At 34.5% G+C, this 18,715-nt stretch overlaps 4 protein-coding genes across 4 annotated transcripts; 2 read left to right on the plus strand and 2 right to left on the minus strand.

Annotated features, from left to right (window-relative positions):
- Positions 1 to 840: 840 nt before the first annotated feature.
- On the plus strand, positions 841 to 11,368 carry LOC120342772 (uncharacterized). Its single transcript, XM_078110655.1, has 28 exons — positions 841 to 944; positions 1,595 to 1,682; positions 2,156 to 2,298; positions 2,576 to 2,666; positions 2,739 to 2,881; positions 3,214 to 3,304; positions 3,650 to 3,816; positions 3,924 to 4,011; positions 4,102 to 4,329; positions 4,667 to 4,809; positions 5,147 to 5,237; positions 5,311 to 5,453; positions 5,787 to 5,877; positions 6,192 to 6,358; positions 6,474 to 6,561; positions 6,666 to 6,893; positions 7,300 to 7,442; positions 7,755 to 7,845; positions 7,930 to 8,072; positions 8,384 to 8,471; positions 8,739 to 8,905; positions 9,021 to 9,108; positions 9,221 to 9,448; positions 9,842 to 9,978; positions 10,285 to 10,375; positions 10,461 to 10,605; positions 10,913 to 11,000; positions 11,229 to 11,368. Exons 1-26 carry the CDS (start codon positions 851 to 853, stop codon positions 10,567 to 10,569), a joined length of 3,369 nt encoding a protein of 1,122 aa, XP_077966781.1. The 5' UTR covers positions 841 to 850; the 3' UTR covers positions 10,570 to 10,605; positions 10,913 to 11,000; positions 11,229 to 11,368.
- Positions 11,369 to 12,010: 642 nt separating this feature from the next.
- Positions 12,011 to 13,034, plus strand: LOC144420880 (vitellogenin receptor Yl-like). Its single transcript, XM_078110657.1, has 2 exons — positions 12,011 to 12,556; positions 12,693 to 13,034. Exons 1-2 carry the CDS (start codon positions 12,429 to 12,431, stop codon positions 12,823 to 12,825), a joined length of 261 nt encoding a protein of 86 aa, XP_077966783.1. The 5' UTR covers positions 12,011 to 12,428; the 3' UTR covers positions 12,826 to 13,034.
- A 341-nt stretch (positions 13,035 to 13,375) lies between these two features.
- Positions 13,376 to 15,702, minus strand: LOC120341756 (isoamyl acetate-hydrolyzing esterase 1 homolog). Its single transcript, XM_078110550.1, has 5 exons — positions 15,561 to 15,702; positions 14,892 to 15,095; positions 14,254 to 14,436; positions 13,937 to 14,029; positions 13,376 to 13,576 (listed from the first exon to the last, which is right to left on the minus strand). The coding sequence occupies exons 2-5, from the start codon at positions 15,084 to 15,086 to the stop codon at positions 13,376 to 13,378; spliced, it is 672 nt and encodes a 223-aa protein (XP_077966676.1). The 5' UTR covers positions 15,087 to 15,095; positions 15,561 to 15,702.
- A 471-nt stretch (positions 15,703 to 16,173) lies between these two features.
- LOC120342817 (uncharacterized) lies at positions 16,174 to 18,538 on the minus strand. The gene is made up of 4 exons (XM_039411802.2): positions 18,121 to 18,538; positions 17,061 to 17,240; positions 16,451 to 16,543; positions 16,174 to 16,381 (listed from the first exon to the last, which is right to left on the minus strand). Exons 1-4 carry the CDS (start codon positions 18,313 to 18,315, stop codon positions 16,175 to 16,177), a joined length of 675 nt encoding a protein of 224 aa, XP_039267736.2. The 5' UTR covers positions 18,316 to 18,538; the 3' UTR covers position 16,174.
- Between the last annotated feature and the right edge of the window lie 177 nt (positions 18,539 to 18,715).

The following is an 18,715-nucleotide window of genomic DNA, read 5'->3' on the forward strand; positions in this document are numbered from 1 at the left end:
ATGATGCAATGACCATTTTTATATTTACAAGTACCGTGGGAAATTAGAATTGTTATAACAACATTCTAGAATTTGCTCTGTGAAAGATCAGAAATACATTATCTACAGATTTCGTCAACACATTCGTATAAACATGTGTCTACACAGTTACATCAATCCTATTACCTAGAACTTCAGTTGTGGATTATTTATTGAAAATTACATCTTGCAAAATTATCAGGAACATTTCCCAGAATGTCGTGGTACTTAACTATATTAGTTTATAATATGGTCTGTAACGTACAGCCGTTAACTTATACAGCCCGTAGGCGTGACCACAAAAAAAAATCATGTTAAACTAAACTATAAATGATGTTGATTGTTAAAACACGCCCATTCGATGATGCTCTAGTATTAAGCGCAATTACATTTGAGGCACTTGCTATATGAAGATATTCTATAGAATAGATGGAGAGTTTGTATCAGAGAAAGTATTCCACATCTATAAAGACAAAATTCGTGACTTGCGTCAACAGATAACTAACGGTCTTTTAGTCCTAAATAAAACGAAAAAACATACAAACAAATTATCGACAAAACAATTTGAACTGCCCCTAGTAACATAAATATATCAAAATATCTCGGTGATACTGAATAGCAGGAGACGGTCTAGAATTTGGAATCATTTTCATTGCAACCTGTGTGCTAGTGACATCATTTTACGAAATTTTAAAAATACCAATCAGATACATATTTAAGTGAAAATGACTTCTTAGCAGAAAGCAAAGTGACTTGGCACTAAATTTTATATTGGATGTGGCAACAATTTAAAATAAGAATAAATAGATATTAACACAAAAGCATCAAGATAATGGTGAAAGAATTTGTCTTCAAGATTTGCATTTTTCTGTGGACTGTTCAAGTCATTCAATCAGGCAATTTCTCGCCCAAGCAAGATGACCCGAGTAAGTCAAACTTTACGTACTGTAAAACATATCACATATGTGGGCTATAGTTTCCGTGTACCGGTACCGATCTTCAAAAACTTCAAAAGATTCGTTTTTTATGTGTCAGAATAAATAGCGACACCTTGTGACGTGTTTCATATATTTAGCATAGCTCTCTTGTTATAAAGTGTTGTGTTTCTACAAGATTTACTATATCTGATGTTCTTCATAATCGCACATAGTCAAACACTTCTAATTGTAACCACGTTAATGGCTTCAAAATTCCCCAAGCATTTTCCACGACAGGACGGTCTTACTTTAAGTAATCCGGTCGAAACGGGAAATGACTCATTATTTTAGTGATCTCATGGCTCTTCAATACAATCTTTAATAATTATCTAATAAAACATGTTAGTTGGATAACTCGACAAAACCGTACGGTGCTCTTCTACAATAACAGTAGTTTCGCAACTAAAACTACCGATCTTTTCAATGAGGTATCAGAACCTTGGATGTCGCTGCCAGATAAACAACTTTGGTTCCTCGAGGTTTCCCTTTTCCATTAGAACTGTATGATTGTATGACTGATTTTTGAGTGTATGGAAAAATAAAATTGACTTGACTATTAGGAGATTGAATTTATATTCTGTTTACAATTTTTTTAACAGTTGCCTGCAAAGAAGGAGATTTCAGATGTTTGGATGGGAAAAAGTGCATCCCTTTTCATATTTTTTGCGACGAAAGAGCTCACTGCGAGTAAGTACATTTCTGAATTTGGAAACAAGATTAGCTCATACTAAAATTGGTATGGTTATATTTATTGGACACGTCAGTGGACATAACGATCGTTTTGCATTTCATGGTGGCACTCTTCTTCTTGTTGTTGTTCTTTGTCACAGAGAAAAAACGATTTTCTCTTTGATTACTGAACCAATCTCTTTAAAAATGTCAGTGCTTGAAGATTAAATTTTTCGCTAGAAGGCTATTGCTTTTATTTCAAATACTCCGAGAGATGGAAGCGACGGAATACCGTACTGGCAATCATAAGATATAATGTACCGAAGTATTGTGCATTCGTCTAAATACTCTAAGTAGTTTCAGATGCTGTTCAACGTCTATAAATTCTCTATACCCATAGCTGTTGCACTGAGCGGCATTAAAAAGTGCATATTTTAGTATATTTTAAGATGGTCAATACCTATTTCATATTTGCTGGTGTATTATCACAGTGATGGAAGCGATGAAGTTTTGTACAATGCTTCTATTCACACCGCCGATGATGGTGTTCCATGCCGAGGTTATGAGGATTTGACAAGAGTTTGTTTACTTCACAATTCTGTTGCAGAAAGAGAAGAACACATATGCAATAAAAGTAAAGGGTTTGAATGTTTTGAAAATATTCATTATTTTACCATTTTGTTGAATTAAGGATTATAATCAAATAACGATTGAATAAATATAAGTCGAGTGAAATCAATTACTAGCGAAATTGAATTTGACCTGATCGCGTTATTATATAGCCTTTTACTCACTAGAGCTGAATTAATAAAAACCTTGCCTAGACATCTAAACCAGATGTATAAAAACATAATAGGCCTACTGCCATGACAATATAACATTGAAATTATTTACGTCTTGGGTACGTTCAGAACGTGAGTGTCTAGGTGGATTCTTCACGTGTTCCGATAAATCAAGATGTGTGGATAAAGAACGTTACTGCGATGGAAACCCAGACTGTAGGTATGTAGTATGACTTCTTACCTTGATGCGGCGCTAACAAACAAACTCTAAGATTGAATTCATTCTCTGCAGTGATGGAAGCGACGAAATTGTGTACAATGCCTCAATTCATACAGAGGAAGATGGTTATTCTTGCTACATGGATGAATGGCAATATCCAAACTGTCTACTTCCCGTAGGAGGACATCCAAATCCGCATGATTGGTGTGATCCCGGTGGGCATGCCTCATTGTTACAAATTCACGTTATGTTCAAGGCATTGAAATGGTAATGTTGTCTGGTGTGAGTTTCGATCAAACTATGCCGTGTACTAGATGTCTCATATGAAGAGATACAGTTTCGAACGCCGTAGTTTTTAAGGGATTAAGGTGATATTGAACATTACCCGGTTGCTTCCTGTACTTTGGCTACAAGTTACAACGTGCTTTTAATTGTGCTTAATGGGTGCATTATTCAAATATTCAAGCCCTCATTTTACCTAACCTGGTCCATATTTATGTAATTATATTTTCGAATAAAAAGTTTTCAAATCCTTCCGACATTGCAGAAGTAAACTGTAGTCCAGATGAGTTTTTATGCGAGGATGGAAAGCAGTGTATTCCCAAGACACGATATTGCAACTTAGAAAAAGACTGCAGGTATACATCTAATTTACAACAAATCAACTTATTCTGGTACTAACTGAATGTGTTAGTAGACATCATCTGTGTTTACATGATCTTAGAAAAATTATCCGTCTATGTTGCAAACTGTAACGCTTTTCGTAAACATCAGCATATGACGCGTACCCATTCATCAGCGATTTTCCACGGAGAAATGACCACCTATCTTGTTAAATGACTAATCAATTTGTCAGTTATTACCATTGGCCATAAAAGCGATTACATCTCTCAAAATTTTTAAAATGAATACTGTCGTTAGAAGTGGAATGAATCAGTACACGGATTTAAAATACAGTCAGTTTTTACAAATATTTTTACAAGGGATGGAAGCGATGAAATTGTCTACGATTCGTCGATATTAAAACCAAATGACCACAGAGTTAAATGTAGAAGTTTTGCAAAAGTAGATCACTTCTGCTTACTGGGAGGAAAATTTGTTTTTGATGAAGAGGATTACTGCAATTTAAACGACACACCACCTGTTCAAGGTAACCAGAATTTATTAGGATTTCATAATAAGTGAAGATTCGCATGTAATTGAAGCATTTTCATGCCACTAGAATGCAATAACAATCTTCTTACAATTTTCCAACAGTTGCCTGCAAAGAAGGGTATTTCAGATGTTTGGATGGAAAAAAGTGCATAAATTTTTTTGATTTTTGCGACGAAAGAGTTCACTGCGAGTAAGTTCATTAACAAATTAAAAATAAAATTGAAATTTATGTTTGTGCATTTCCGTATTTTATTTTGTCATCCTGCTTATTCTGATTTAGAGACGGAAGTGATGAGATATTGTTCGACTCAGCGATTCATACACCAGACAACGGAGTGTCGTGTCAAAATAAATTTAGAGACAGATTCTGTCTTCTACCACCCGATTATGATTCTTCAAAGCATTGTTTTTCTATCGAATTTGATTGTCTTCCTGAATGGTTTATCTGTGCTAGTGGAACTCAGTGCGTTTATAAAGAATCATTTTGTGACGGGAATTCATATTGTCGGTAGGTTGTCCCTTAGATGGAAATTTTATAATCGCTTCGTTAACACTCAAAAGCAGCAAAAAGTGGCAATTATTAGATATAAAGTATCGAAGTTTTGTGCACTCGTCTAAAGTTTCAGATGCTCTGCACCTTCTATATACTTATAATACTTATATCTGTTTCATTGATCACTGAGCGACAGCAAAAGGTGACTATTTTAGTATATTTTGAAGTGGTACTTGCTATTTCGTTTTTGCTAGTCATATTCATCACTCAGATGAATAGATGGCCATTTCAATATCACATTTGAAATGCCAAATGCGTGTACAAAATCATAGATATAAGTGTATTATCACAGTGATGGAAGCGATGAAGTTTTATACAATATTTCTATTCACACCGCCGATGATGGTGTTCCATGCCGAGGTTATGAAGATTTGACAAGAGTTTGTTTACTTCACAATTCTGTTGCAGACAGAGAACAACACATATGTAATAAAGGTAAATAAATAGTACGAATGTTTTGAAAATATTCATTATCTTACCATTTTGAGTAATTTAAGATATATATATAATCAATGATTGGGCTGAATGATTGACTGAATATAAGCTTTGTAAAATCAATTACTGGCGAAATTGAATTTGATATTTATTTGACCTGATCGAGTTAATATATTGCTTTTTACTCATTAGAGATGGATAAATAGAACCATTGCCTGGCCATCTAAACCTTATGTATAAAAGCATAAAATACCTACTCTCATAACAATATAACACTGAATTTGTTACGTCTTATGAATGTCAAAATGTGAATATTTATATACTTGGATATGTTCAGAACGTGAGTGTCTAGTTGGATACTTCAGGTGTTCTGATAAATCAAAATGTGTTGATAAAGAACGTTACTGCGACAGATACCCAGATTGTAGGTATGTTGGGTAATTTCCTACCTTGATTCGGGCGCTAACAAACTAACTCTAAAATTGAGTTCATTCTATGTAGTGATGGAAGCGACGAAATTGTGTACAATGCCTCGATTCATACAGAGGAAGATGGTTATTCTTGCTACATGGATGAATGGCAATATCCAAATTGTCTACTTCCCGTAGGAGGACATCCGAATCCGCATAATTTTTGTGATCCCGGTGAGCATGCGTCATTGCTACAAATCCATGTTATGTTTAGTACATTGAAATGATAATGTTGCCTGGTGAGAGTTATGATCAAAGTATTCCGTGTATCGATATGTCTCCTATGAAGAATAACAGTTTCTACTGCCGTAATTATTAGGGGATTAAGGTGATATTGAAAATTATCCGGTTGCTTTCTGTACTTTGGCTACAACGTGCTATGAATTGTGCTTAATGGGTGCATTTTGCTCACATATTCAAGCCCTCATTTTTTTTACCTAACCTGGTCCATGTTTATGTAAATATATTTTCGAATTGAAAGTTTTTTAAATCTATCGGGCATTACAGAAGCACATTGTGGTTCAGATGGGTTCTTATGCGAGGATGGAAAGCAGTGTATTCCAAAGACACAATATTGCAATTTGGAAAAAGACTGCAGGTATACATCTAATTGGGGTATCAACTAAATGTGTTAATCGACACGAGCTGTATTTACGTGTTCTTAGAAGAATTATTGTATGTCTATGCTGCTTACTATAACGCTTTTCATAAACATCAGCATATTGCCGTTTCCCATTCATCAGCTATTTCTCTTGGGCAACTGACCACATATCTGGTTAAATGAATAATCAATTTGTCAGGTTTTATTTTTGGTCATAAAAGGCATGATGATTATTAAATGATTATTGTGGTTAGAAGTGAAAAAAATTAGTACACAGATATTTGGTCAGTTCCTACAAATATTTTTATAAGGGATGGAAGCGATGAAATTGTCTACGATTCGTCGATATTAAAACCAAATGATCACAGAGTTAAATGTAGAAGTTTTGCAAAAGTAGATCACTTCTGCTCATTAGGAGGGAAATTTGTTTTTGATGAAGAGAATTACTGCAATTTAAAGGACACACCGCCTATTCAAGGTAAGCAGGGTTTATTGGAATTTTGTTAGAAGTTAAGATTCGCATGTAATTGAACATTTTACATATCACGATACCCGGAGAAAGTATTTACAATGCTCTTACAACTTTTCAACAGTTGCCTGCAAAGAAGGGTATTTCAGATGTTGGGATGGAAAAAAGTGCATTCATTTTCATAATTTTTGCGACGAAAGAGTTCACTGCGAGTAAGTTCTTTGATAAAATAAAAATTTGGAAATTGAATGGAAATTTTTGTGTATCTCCTTATTTTATGCTGTCATGCTATTTATTCTTGCTTATTCTGATTCAGTGACCGAAGTGATGAAATATTGTTCGACTCAGAGATTCACACACCAGACAATGGAGTGTCGTGTCAAAACAAATATAGAGACAGATTCTGTTTTCTACCTCACGAATATGATTCTTCAAAGTATTGTTTCTCTATCGAATTTGATTGTCGTCCTGAATGGTTTGTCTGTGCCAGTGGAACTCAGTGTGTTCATAAAGAAGCATTTTGTGACGGACAACCCTATTGTCGGTAGGTTGTTCCTTTTGTGAAGTTTTTAATGTTTGTTCTACTGAAAGATAGAGGGAAATATTTATATCTTCATTTGTTGGTCATTGACTTCTCAGGTTTTCAATAATGTGTATCATTTGTTATACTTTTATTTCCCCTAGATTGACTGTCGTTGGCTGACGTCTGCAACAGTACTTTTCGGAGCAATTAATACTGTTTGCCATCTATACTATTTTTTTATACTTCTAACTGCTAGGCATTGACCATATATATGGTCATTATAAGGGTGCTATCAAAAGACTCTCATACCTGTTTAATTTTGTTTGATTGCTAGTCATATTTATCAGATAAATGAACGTTCATTTCAACGCCTAGATTGAAATTCAAAATTACTGAATTAAACTATAATATAAATGCATTATTTCAGTGATGGAAGTGATGAAGTTTTGTACAATGATTCTATTCACACCGCCGATGATGGCGTTCCATGTCGAGGTTACCGAGATTTGACAAGAGTTTGTTTACTTCATAATTCTGTTGTTGACAGAGAAGAACACATATGTAATAAAGGTAGAGAGTTGAAATATTTTGAAAATATTCAATTTCTGAAATTTCAGATATACTCAAAGATGAGATAAGTGATTAAATAAAAAATATAAGCTGAATAAATTTTTGGCAAAATTGAAATTGATATTTTTTAAATCAGACAGAATTATTATATTTACTCAGTAGAAGAATATTTATGAAAAATCTTGCATTTCAATCTAGACGTCTAAATGTATATATTAAAAATATTATTGTCATTTAAATACAATATTGACATTAATATGCATCTTTTTATTGACAAAATGTATTTTTTTTTGTATCTTTGGATATGTTCAGAACGTGAGTGTCTAGTTGGAAACTTCAGGTGTTCCGATAAATCAGAATGTGTGAATAAAGAACGCTATTGCGACAGAAACCCAGATTGTAGGTATGTTGCAAAATTTTCTACACTGTAAAAATGTATACATTTTGCGGTTTCGACGTTATTTATCATTGAATTTATTCTCTGCAGCGATGGAAGTGACGAAATTGTATACGATGCCTCAATTCATACAGAGGAAGATGGGTATTCTTGTTACATAGGTGAATGGCAATATCCAAATTGTCTACTTCCCGTAGGAGGACATCCGAAACCGCATCATTTTTGTGACCCCGGTAAGCAGGCCTCATTGTTATAAATTCAATTCGAGTTTGGTGCTTTGATAAAATTTTAATGGATGTTGATAGATACGATCAATAATTTTCGTGCACTATATGTGTCTTCTAAGCTAAAAGAATTTAAATCGACGCAATTATCATGGGGTTAAATTAATATAGTAGTACCCAGGAGCATTCTGTACTTGGCCACTAGTAGTGAAAGCATTTTGCTCGAATGTATGTCCCGATCTTAGCAATGTTATCCATTCTTATTTACACCTAATCGAATCCAAATTCAATTTCTACTATTAATTCATTTGTTATTACAGAAGTGGAATGTCCCTATGGATTCTTATGTGAGGATGGAAAGCAATGTATTCCAAAAACACAGTATTGCAATTTGGAGAGAGACTGCAGGTACTAACTTAGTTTACTATAATACAGCTTTGAGTGGTAACTGAATATTTTAGCATAGTTTTAAAAATTTCTTCTTGTCTACGCTGCTAATCAAAATTTTCTCCAAACATCGGACTTTGACGGTATACTGTCCACCAAATTTCACCCTTTGTGAACAAGTGCGATTTTACGTTGATAAATATTCTGAAATTGTTTAACCTCATTATACACTTAAAATTATTATGTAATGATGCTAAGCTCATTACTATAAGTTTTTTTTCTCTCAAGGGATGGAAGCGATGAAATTGTCTACAATTCGTCAATATTAAAACCAAATGATCACAGAGTAAAATGTAGAAGTTTTGCAAAATTCGATCACTTCTGCTTATTAGGAGGAAAATTTGTTTTTGATGAAGAGGATTACTGCAATTTAAACGACACACCGCCTATTCAAGGTAACCAGAATTTATTAGAATTTTATTTAAAGTGGAGATTTGCATGTAATTGAACATTTTACAAACCACGATACCTGGAGAATGCATTAACAATCTTCTTACAATTTTTCAACAGTTGCCTGCAAAGAAGGGTATTTCAGATGTTGGGATGGGAAAAAGTGCATCGATTTTCATAATTTTTGCGACGAAAGAGTTCACTGCGAGTAAGTTCTTCAATAAGATAGAAATTAAAAGTTTGAAAAATAAAATTGAAATTTTTGTGTATCTCCTCATTTTATTTTGCCATCCTATTTATTCTTGTCTATTCTGATTCAGTGACGGAAGTGATGAAATATTGTTCGACTCAGATATTCACACACCAGACAACGGAGTGTCGTGTCAAAACAAATATAGAGACAGATTCTGTTTTCTACCTCACGAATATGATTCTTCAAAGTATTGTTTCTCTATCGAATTTGATTGTCGTCCTGAATGGTTTGTCTGTGCCAGTGGAACTCAGTGTGTTTATAAAGAAGTATTTTGTGATGGATATTCCAATTGTCGGTAGGTTGTTTCTTTTGTGAAGTTTTTAATGTTTGTTCTACTGAAAGATAGAGCGAAATATTTATGTCTCCATTTGTTGGTCATTGACTTCTTAGGTATTCAATAATGTGTATCACTTGTTATACCTTTATCTCCTCTAGATTAACTGTCGTTGGCTGATGTCTGCAACAGTATTTTTCGGAGCAATTGATACTGTTTGCCATCTATACTATTTTTTTATACTTCTAACTGCCAGGCAATGATCATATGGTCGGTAAAAGGGTGCTATCAAGAGTCTCATACCTGTTAAATTTTGTTTGATTGCTATTCATAGATAAGAACGTCCATTTTTCAACGTCTAGATTGAAATTTGAAATTACACAATTAAATTATAATATAAATGCATTATTTCAGTGATGGAAGTGATGAAGTTTTGTACAAAGATTCAATTCACACCGCTGGTGTACCATGTCGAGGTTATCAAGATTTGACAAGAGTTTGTTTACTTCATAATTCTGTTGTTGGCAGAGAAGAACACATATGTAATAAAGGTAGAAGATTGAAACATTTGGAAAAGATTTGATTTCTGTAATTTCAGATATACTCAAAGATGAGATAAATGATTAAATAAATATAGTTAAAAAATTTTGGCGACATTGAGTTTGATATATTTCTTAAATCAGACTGAATTATTATATTTACTCACTAGAAGTAGATTTATGAAAAATCTTACATCTTCATCGAATTCTAAACCTAATGTATAAAACAAATATTATCATTTAAATACAGCAATATTTAAATTAGTATGCACCTGATTAATGGCAAAATGTAATTATTTTATATTTGGATATGTTCAGATCGAGAGTGTCCAGTTGGATACTTCATATGTTCTGATAAATCAAGATGTGTGGAAAAAGAACGCTTTTGCGACAGAAACCCTGATTGTAGGTATGTTGCACACTTTTCTACACTGTAACAATGTATACAATGGTGCGGTTTCGAGGTTATTTATCATTGAATTCATTCTCTGCAGCGATGGAAGCGACGAAATCGTATACAATGCATCCAGATTCATTCAGATGAAGATGGGTATTCTTGTTACATGGGAGAATGGCAATATCCAAATTGTCTACTTCCCGTAGGAGGACATCGGAAACCGCTTCAGTTTTGAGACCCCGGTAAGCATGCCTCATTGTTACAAATTCAAGTCAAGTTTGGTGCTTTGATAAAAAGATAATGAATGATGATAGATACGATCAATAATTTCCGTGCATTACATGTGTCTTCTAAAGTAAAACAATTTGAAACAACGCAGTTTTCATGGGGTTTAATTAATATAGTAGTACCCTAGAACTGCCCTGGCTACTTGTAGTGAAAGCATTTTGCTCGAATGTATGCTCCAATCTTAACAATGTTATTCATTCTTAAGTACATCTAATATAAGCCGAATTAAATTTCTACGATTAAGTTCCCCTGTTATTGCAGAAGTGGAATGTCCCTATGGATTCTTATGTGAGGATGGGAAGCAATGTATTCCAAAAACACAGTATTGCAATTTAGAAAGAGACTGCAGGTACTAATTTAGTTTACAACAAAACAGCTCCGAGCGTAACTGAATATTTAGCAAGTTTTTAATTGCTAATTGAAATTTTTACTCAACATCGGACTATGATGGTATATCGTCCACCAAATTTCACCCTTTGTGAAAAAATGTTTTTACGTTGATATATTATCTGGAATTATTTAAAATTATTATGTAATGATGCCAAGTCTATTCCTATAAGTTTTTTTCTCTCTCAAGGGATGGAAGCGATGAAATTGTCTACGATTTATTGACATTGGAACCTAATGACCACAGAGTCAAATGTAGAAGTTTTGCAAAAGTCGATCACTTCTGCTTACTAGGAGGAAGATTCACTTTTGATGAAGGGGATTTCTGTAATTTAGGCAAGCTAATTCACTTGTTATAGTAGTATAAGAAAAATGTTTAGTGAATTCTCCATTATATACTATATATTATATAGGAAGTGACATGGCTAGAACTCACAAAAGGTTTAACTTTATTTCTGATTCAGCAATATAAATTATACCTTGAAAATAGATTCTGAATGAGAAGTTGTAGAATTCTGCATATCGACGAATCAGCAAATAAAACAAAAGATTTTTTTGTTATTTTTAGAATGTTCTGATGACAGTTTCATGTGCGACGACAAATCAAAATGTATTGAACGCCATCGATTTTGTGACGGGATAAAAGACTGCGCGTAAGTCATTCCCGATGCAACATTACTTTTTTCCCAAAAATTGAACACGCTGTCTGTACTAAAAGAATATATTTCTACTATTTTACTTCTCAGCAATATCGAGCTGTGACTTTTTAATCCTGTACTTTTGAATTTGTATGCGATCTGTGTAATTATTTTCAGTGATGAAAGTGACGAAAGAAGATTTAATGAATACAAAGACAAAATTAAGGGTGTTGGATGCAGAAGTTGGACTCTGTTGAGTCGTATTTGCTTGTTGCCCACTGATCAGGCTAATAAAAGAAAGAACATTTGTAACGTTGGTTAGTTTGAATTATTGTTTCGTAGGACTAAATTGTATTATAAGGGCTTTGAAAGTACTCAAATAGTTGATATTAGTATTAATCAAGTTACAATTACAATTGTAAATAAATTCTACACTAATATATATCGATATAAACATTATAAAGCCTATAAATGTACTTGTTCTGAATATGATTCTTAGCAAAATTGGGGTGCGTTGCTAATACCTTTATTTTTGCATCTTCGTAATGGTAACCAGAGACGGTAATTTGTTAATCGGAAAACTCCAGTGAGCTCCTTACACTTTAAGCTATTATCTGTATTACGATACAATTCCTGGTTGAATAATTCTGTTTCTACACCGCGAAAGTCGTGCCCAGACAAAAATGAGGGAGTGTGTTTCTGACGAATCTAAAGAAAAAGAATGATAAACACCACCACAACCCATACGCTTAATGCGACTAACTTCGTCATCTACTATTATTTTAGCACCTCGTAGGTGCGATGCAGGGTTTTTCAGATGCTTGTCAGGAATGAAATGCATTCCGAAAGAAAAATTTTGCGATGGAAGACGAGATTGCAGGTGATGAAATTTACCATTATGTTCAACTAGGAAAGACTAAATAATTTTACGCCAAGTATTTTTTGAAATCACGTCGATAGTCATTGTCGAAATCGCATTGAAGTTGTAAAAATATATGAGAATCATTTTTTTGCAGGGATGATGAAATAGAATATGACGAGGCAATCCATAGTCCAGATATTGGAGTTCCATGCCAGGGAAGAAATGGAAAGATCTGTCTCCTCCCTTCAAAATTCAAATCTAACAATCACACTAACATCTGTACATGAAACGAAGATGTGGACAGTGCATGAGTTGAGCTATGTTGTTGTTAATATGTTTTATGGCGCTCAAAACATCTGTGGTTATTTGAGTCTAGCTTATAAGTGAAATCGCAATTTCAGAATCTGACAAATGCGGATTTTTGTTGTAGCTGTGCGTATCGGTGTTATTTGCAAAAATGTAATGGGTGAAAATTGCAATAAAAATATTATATCGACTCCTATGGTAATGCATGTATAACATATGAAACGATGTCTTTAATGTTCTCTGTTCAGAGATCTACACAAAACAAGTCAGCAAGTCCGAACGCGACCCAAACCAGACCTTAGATGAAATAGTTGACTTCAAAATTCTGTAACAAAATGATATATTAATGCTGCAAATATGCTTAAGTGTAGAAATTATTATTATTATTAATGTACCAGGAGATGACAAGCTTGAGCAAACATTACGATGAAGTTTAATTATTGAATAACAGTTCACTCTTCACTGAATGACTTTTCAAAACGGCCAGTTACTCATGTCCCTCGTCATTATCGCTTTTCATTGTCACCAGGTTTAAGCATTCATCCAATCAGGATACATTTTCTCCCAGTCATTTGTAATATTCATCAAATGTGGCCACAACACCTTTGACACAAGTTGATTTCCTTTTTCCGAGAAATGTAAACCGTCTTTTAACAACTCTCCTAAATCTAATTCCGAATTCATAAATTCTTCCCATAAATTTACGAATCCACATAACTTTGTTGAAGCCACCTGAAAGGAAACAGCATAACCAGAAGTTCATTAAAAAAAATTGTAATATATACTCAATTGTTTCTAAACACCCTTAAATACATGGGAAGTTTTTGATTGATTTTTTTTATAAACAAAAAATTACAGGCATGTATATAATATGGTATAGATATGAAAAAAATCACTATAAATATCGATTGTACCGATCACATAATTATGTATTTAGTCACATTAATTTCCAGATATAAATAGTGTGAAATCAACGATTTTTATATATACTGGTATATAACGTGTGTCCACATAACTGATTAAGAGTGGCTCCGTCAGTTAGTAGTAAACGTCTTCAACGAAATATCTTTCTTCAAACTAGTAACTAAATACCTTTCCACAAGTATCAGCATACAATTTAACAAAATCATTATCTTTATTGCAAACGATGCCGCTTTTTCCATCTTTTAAAAATTTTGTCCACATCTAAATGTAAGCGCAGTGTTAAAAAAAATGAACGTCTTGTGAACACATCGCGGAAATTCATGCAATTTCTTATCTCCTAATCTTAACACACAAATAGATACTTGCTGTGTGTTTAATTTCCTTTTACCATTTTTGACATTCTTTGTGTCTTTCTTATCTGTGGAGTTTTCTGAAAACATATATATTATATATATATATTATTAAAAAATGACCTAAATTATTACCTCGGGTTCTGTCGCTGGAGGAGACACCACAATGATCTGAGATGCAGGCAGTCCTAGTAGCTGAATGAAGTGTTCGATAAGTTTATGAAGATTGCTCTCAAATTCTTGTATCGGAACATGCTGCGAGAATCCGGGAAGGAATGAGTCGTTTGCTCCGAAAAATATAACGACAACATCCGATGGCTGTTATAAAATGGAATTACGTAATGATCAAACAATTATTCATTAGTCTGTCTGAATTTGAATGAACTAACATCAGATCTGTACAACGATCAATACAGGTTAGAGGTTCAACGGACAGCACTTCTGAATTTGAAACCGCCGGTATGCTGTTAACGTTCAACACAAAATAGCCTCAAATATTTATACTGCTGTACTAATAATTGTTGTCTTCTCTTCGATGTCTAACTCAACAATCATTTTTCAAGCAGTGGGCCACAAAATATAGGCCTACGTACGCCAACTGATCCACTAGGAAACATATCATTTAGCCGGCCCACTGCATTTTTAGTTCAATACCCTTCAAATACCTCTTAATATATATTTATATATATATTGTAGGCTACTAATAAATGTTGTCTTCTCGTTGGTGTCTAACTCAACAATCATTTCCCAAGCGTGCCACATAATATACTTACGCCAACTGATCCACTAGGAAACAAATCATTTAGCAGGTTCACTGCATTTTTCGTGCAATACCCTTCAAAACCTCTGTTCAAGACATCTGCTTTTCTCTGTAATTGATCAGCTATAGCTGAACCAAATCCTTGCGGCTGAAACGAGTACTGGGTCAACGAATCTCCGAAGAAAATCAGTTTCCGCCACGTTGGCATGATTGTATACTATATATAACAAAATTACAGTGCTGAAATACTACCTTATGTTGCCGATATTAGGCCAATGCAAACAAGGTAAATCGGGCAGTATGTTTGTCTATCGGTGGTATGTATACTGCCGTCAGTTGGGAACCAGCGTTTGCCTTATTTTGACCAAATAGCATAACGAGCACGTTCCAATCCCAAACAAATATAGTACGGTTCCGTGAAGTCAAAATTTTGTTGTAATGGCAGAAAAACCGTAAATAATGATAGGGTAACTGCTAAACTAGTTTTATATGCATAATAATATATACTTGAGTATCATCCAGGTAGTTTTATTGAAATGTGTGAACACGAATAACCCATGCTCAGTAATACAGCATTAGTTACAGGTACAATTAGTTAGCGAAAAAACGCAGACTTATAGCTAAATATATATATATAATTGGTGTCTACATATGCCGTAAGAATGAACTTAATAGCTCTTACCTTGTCATTGGTAGTTTGCGACTATTTCATTCAATGTTCTTTCTAATCTTTTTCGACATAGCGTGCAAAACAGCCTGAGAAACAACGCAGTTTCGCTGTCTATATATACCCTAAGGAGAAATAACGATCAGGCGAAGAAAGCAATATAAGAACTTCTTTTCTGGGGCTGTTTCAACATTGATTTGCTATCGAAGCCTAATTAATAGCTACCACGTGAAAGCAAACAGCGGAATGCTATATGCGGATCGAGAACGGAAAGATTTGGTTGCATTACATACATTCAGCCAGGCTGGCGATTCTTTAGGGTATTATGCAATAAGAAGAATCAAAAGATCAACAAAGTACACCATTCAACAAAATTATAAATTGTATTGCGTAATCCAAATTATCAAGCTTTGCAACTAGTGTCTAGTGATCTCCAAACGGTAAACTCTGTTCTTCACGGTACATTTTAAAGTAATCTTAGTTATTCACTCATAAGTACGCAACCCCATCAATTGAGGTTGTAATGCCACCACGAATAGCTTCCAAGTTTGAGAAACCACTTCCATGGAAAACATCATTTATTTCCTCACAATAAATTACCTAATGTCTTATTCACCAAAACTCATTTATTATAAATCATAAAACGTTTGCCATTCTGCATAATTCATTTCCCACTCTTCAGACATCTTAAGTATATGCGGAAGAATTAGCTTCGTAACTAATCGATTTCCTTCCTCTGAAAAATGAAGTCCATCGTTCAGTAACTTGTTATACTCTTCCTCTCGCATAAAACTCTCCCACAAGTTTACAAACGGACAAGACATATCCGACGCAATCTGTTATGGAATATTAGCATTATTTAGCCGCCCTTATTTCGAATAATCAATAAAGTAATGAATGTATACCCGTGAGCAGGCTTCGGCATATTTTTTTGTATTTTCGTTGTCTCTGTCAACCTCTGTTCCTTTGTTCTCTGATATTAAGTGTGCCAACCATTTCTGTGTGTGAGATATAAGAATTACAATCAGTTTGCCTGTACAGACCCTTGTTTGGAGCGCCGAAGGTAAATGGTATAAATATATTTCCATATGAAAGCATATGAAATAAGCTCTTTAAACGATATGATATTGCAATGAATGAGCTGTGGACTTATATGCGATGGCTATTCGTGGAGACGAATGCAGCAAAATCGATGTAGTCTAAATTCATAATCTGGTATTATTAATTACGATAAATAACAAGAGAGCTATGCTCAAATATATGGACACGTAGCGCCACCTGATGGCAAAAAAATTGATGACGTCATAGCAACAAAAAAAGTAATAGCTTTCTGAAGAAAATTTTTATCTTTAACCATTGAAAATTTCAAAGCAATTGGTCCAGTAATCAAAGAAATAAGCGACTTTTTAAAAACGTGTCAAAGAACAAGAACAACAACATAATATTGAAACGATCGCTATGTCCACTATGTGTCCAAAAACACAGCAGTCCCAATAAATGAGAAACCTACAATACCTCTGTATCAACTACTGGGGGAGATATGATGAGTATTCGCGATGATGGCAATCCAAGTCCTGTAAGGTGGTTGATAATTTTGCGACAGTTGGATTCATATCTTTGTATAGGAACGTGCTGATGAAAGCCGCTTAGTACAGAATCGTTTGCCCCGAAGCAAACTGTGATGGCATCCTCGGCCTAAGAAACGAAATACGGACATTGGCGATACAATTACTAAAAATTAACTGGTAAATTTAAAATCATCTGAATAGGTATACTAATCCCAATTAATAAACTAAAGCAGTGGTCTCGGATAATTTCCTTCCACACTATGCTACTATAAATATATTTGTATGATCTTTAATGGGTCCTAAGTTAATTTTATGCCTAACTTACACTCTGGCTTTTGCACCTTAGAGTAATTTATAATGTTTGCATAAATATGTATTATAATAATGAAGAATACAAGTAATACTGCAGCAAATACAATGCGAAATTTCTCCAAGGAATCAACAAAATTGCTCTGTGACAAGGAATTCCTCCTCGGTATGGAAACATGGAAATAAAGTCTTTAAACTGGTTGGATAAACTTGTTTTGCGTTCACCATGCAAGATAGTGATATACTTTTGAATTACAATTTTCACGGGCAACTATTCAAAAGTATTGTGGTGATAATTCACACAAGCAACTACTGCTAGTGTGAGGTGTTCAACCACTCAATCGATCTGAACGAGCCGAAAAACAATGCCAGAATGCCTAGTATGGGTCACTACTCACTATGATGTCGCTTTCTCTCCAAGCTACGTTCTGTACACATGATTACCATAACATGGCCGACCGTATCCATGTGTGAGTTCGCTCCATAGTACTCTCAGTATATACAGTAATAATGAACTATTTGAACTTCGGTACGATATCTGCGGACAACATGGTTCTCGTAGTTTTCCGAGACAACCATTCACAGAGCCGATATTATTGACTGTATTCCCTCGGGTGAAAGCGGGAAGTATACATCTTATTCAATTTATGAAACAGGGAAGTGGAACTACTGTGGCTTCGAGTCGACACCTTTCTTACCTTGAGAGAGCCAGTGGGAAATACGCCGTGCAACATTGCAACTGCATTGTCTGTGTTGTAACCTGAAAATCCTCGGTTAATTACGTCCGCCTTTCTCTGTAGTTCATTTGCGATTGCTGAACCGAATCCTTGAGGCTGGAAGGAATATTGCGTCAACGAATCGCCGAACAAAATCATTTTTTTCCAAGCAGCCATAGCCTACCTGTTACTACAAAGGACGGTACCACGCTGAACTACGGTACTTCCGTAAGCCACTTTCATTATGCTTGGGGTCTTGAATAATGTATTGAGTTTGGGCTTTGCGTTATCAAAAATGTACAACTCGCAGACAAAGTAAATAACAATACGCATTCAAGCCAGTGCCAAGCGCGCCTCACTGCCTTCTGCGAAATTGAATTCCGCGGAAACCATCGCTGCGTAGATTCCGACAACAGGGTTAAAATAAACTTATCATTTTTTTCTGGTTGGAAAAAATAAACTTGACCTGACTTGACGCTCATGATATAGTATGCTGGCTGCTTTTGGGTGTACTAATACAATGGTATTCGCGTTATTTATAATATTTATTTTAAGCTTCGCCATGGTACAAAAATGA

The sequence above is a fragment of the Styela clava genome, chromosome 3, assembly GCF_964204865.1.
Source record: "Styela clava chromosome 3, kaStyClav1.hap1.2, whole genome shotgun sequence".
In the NCBI taxonomy this organism is placed as follows: Eukaryota; Metazoa; Chordata; class Ascidiacea; order Stolidobranchia; family Styelidae; genus Styela; species Styela clava.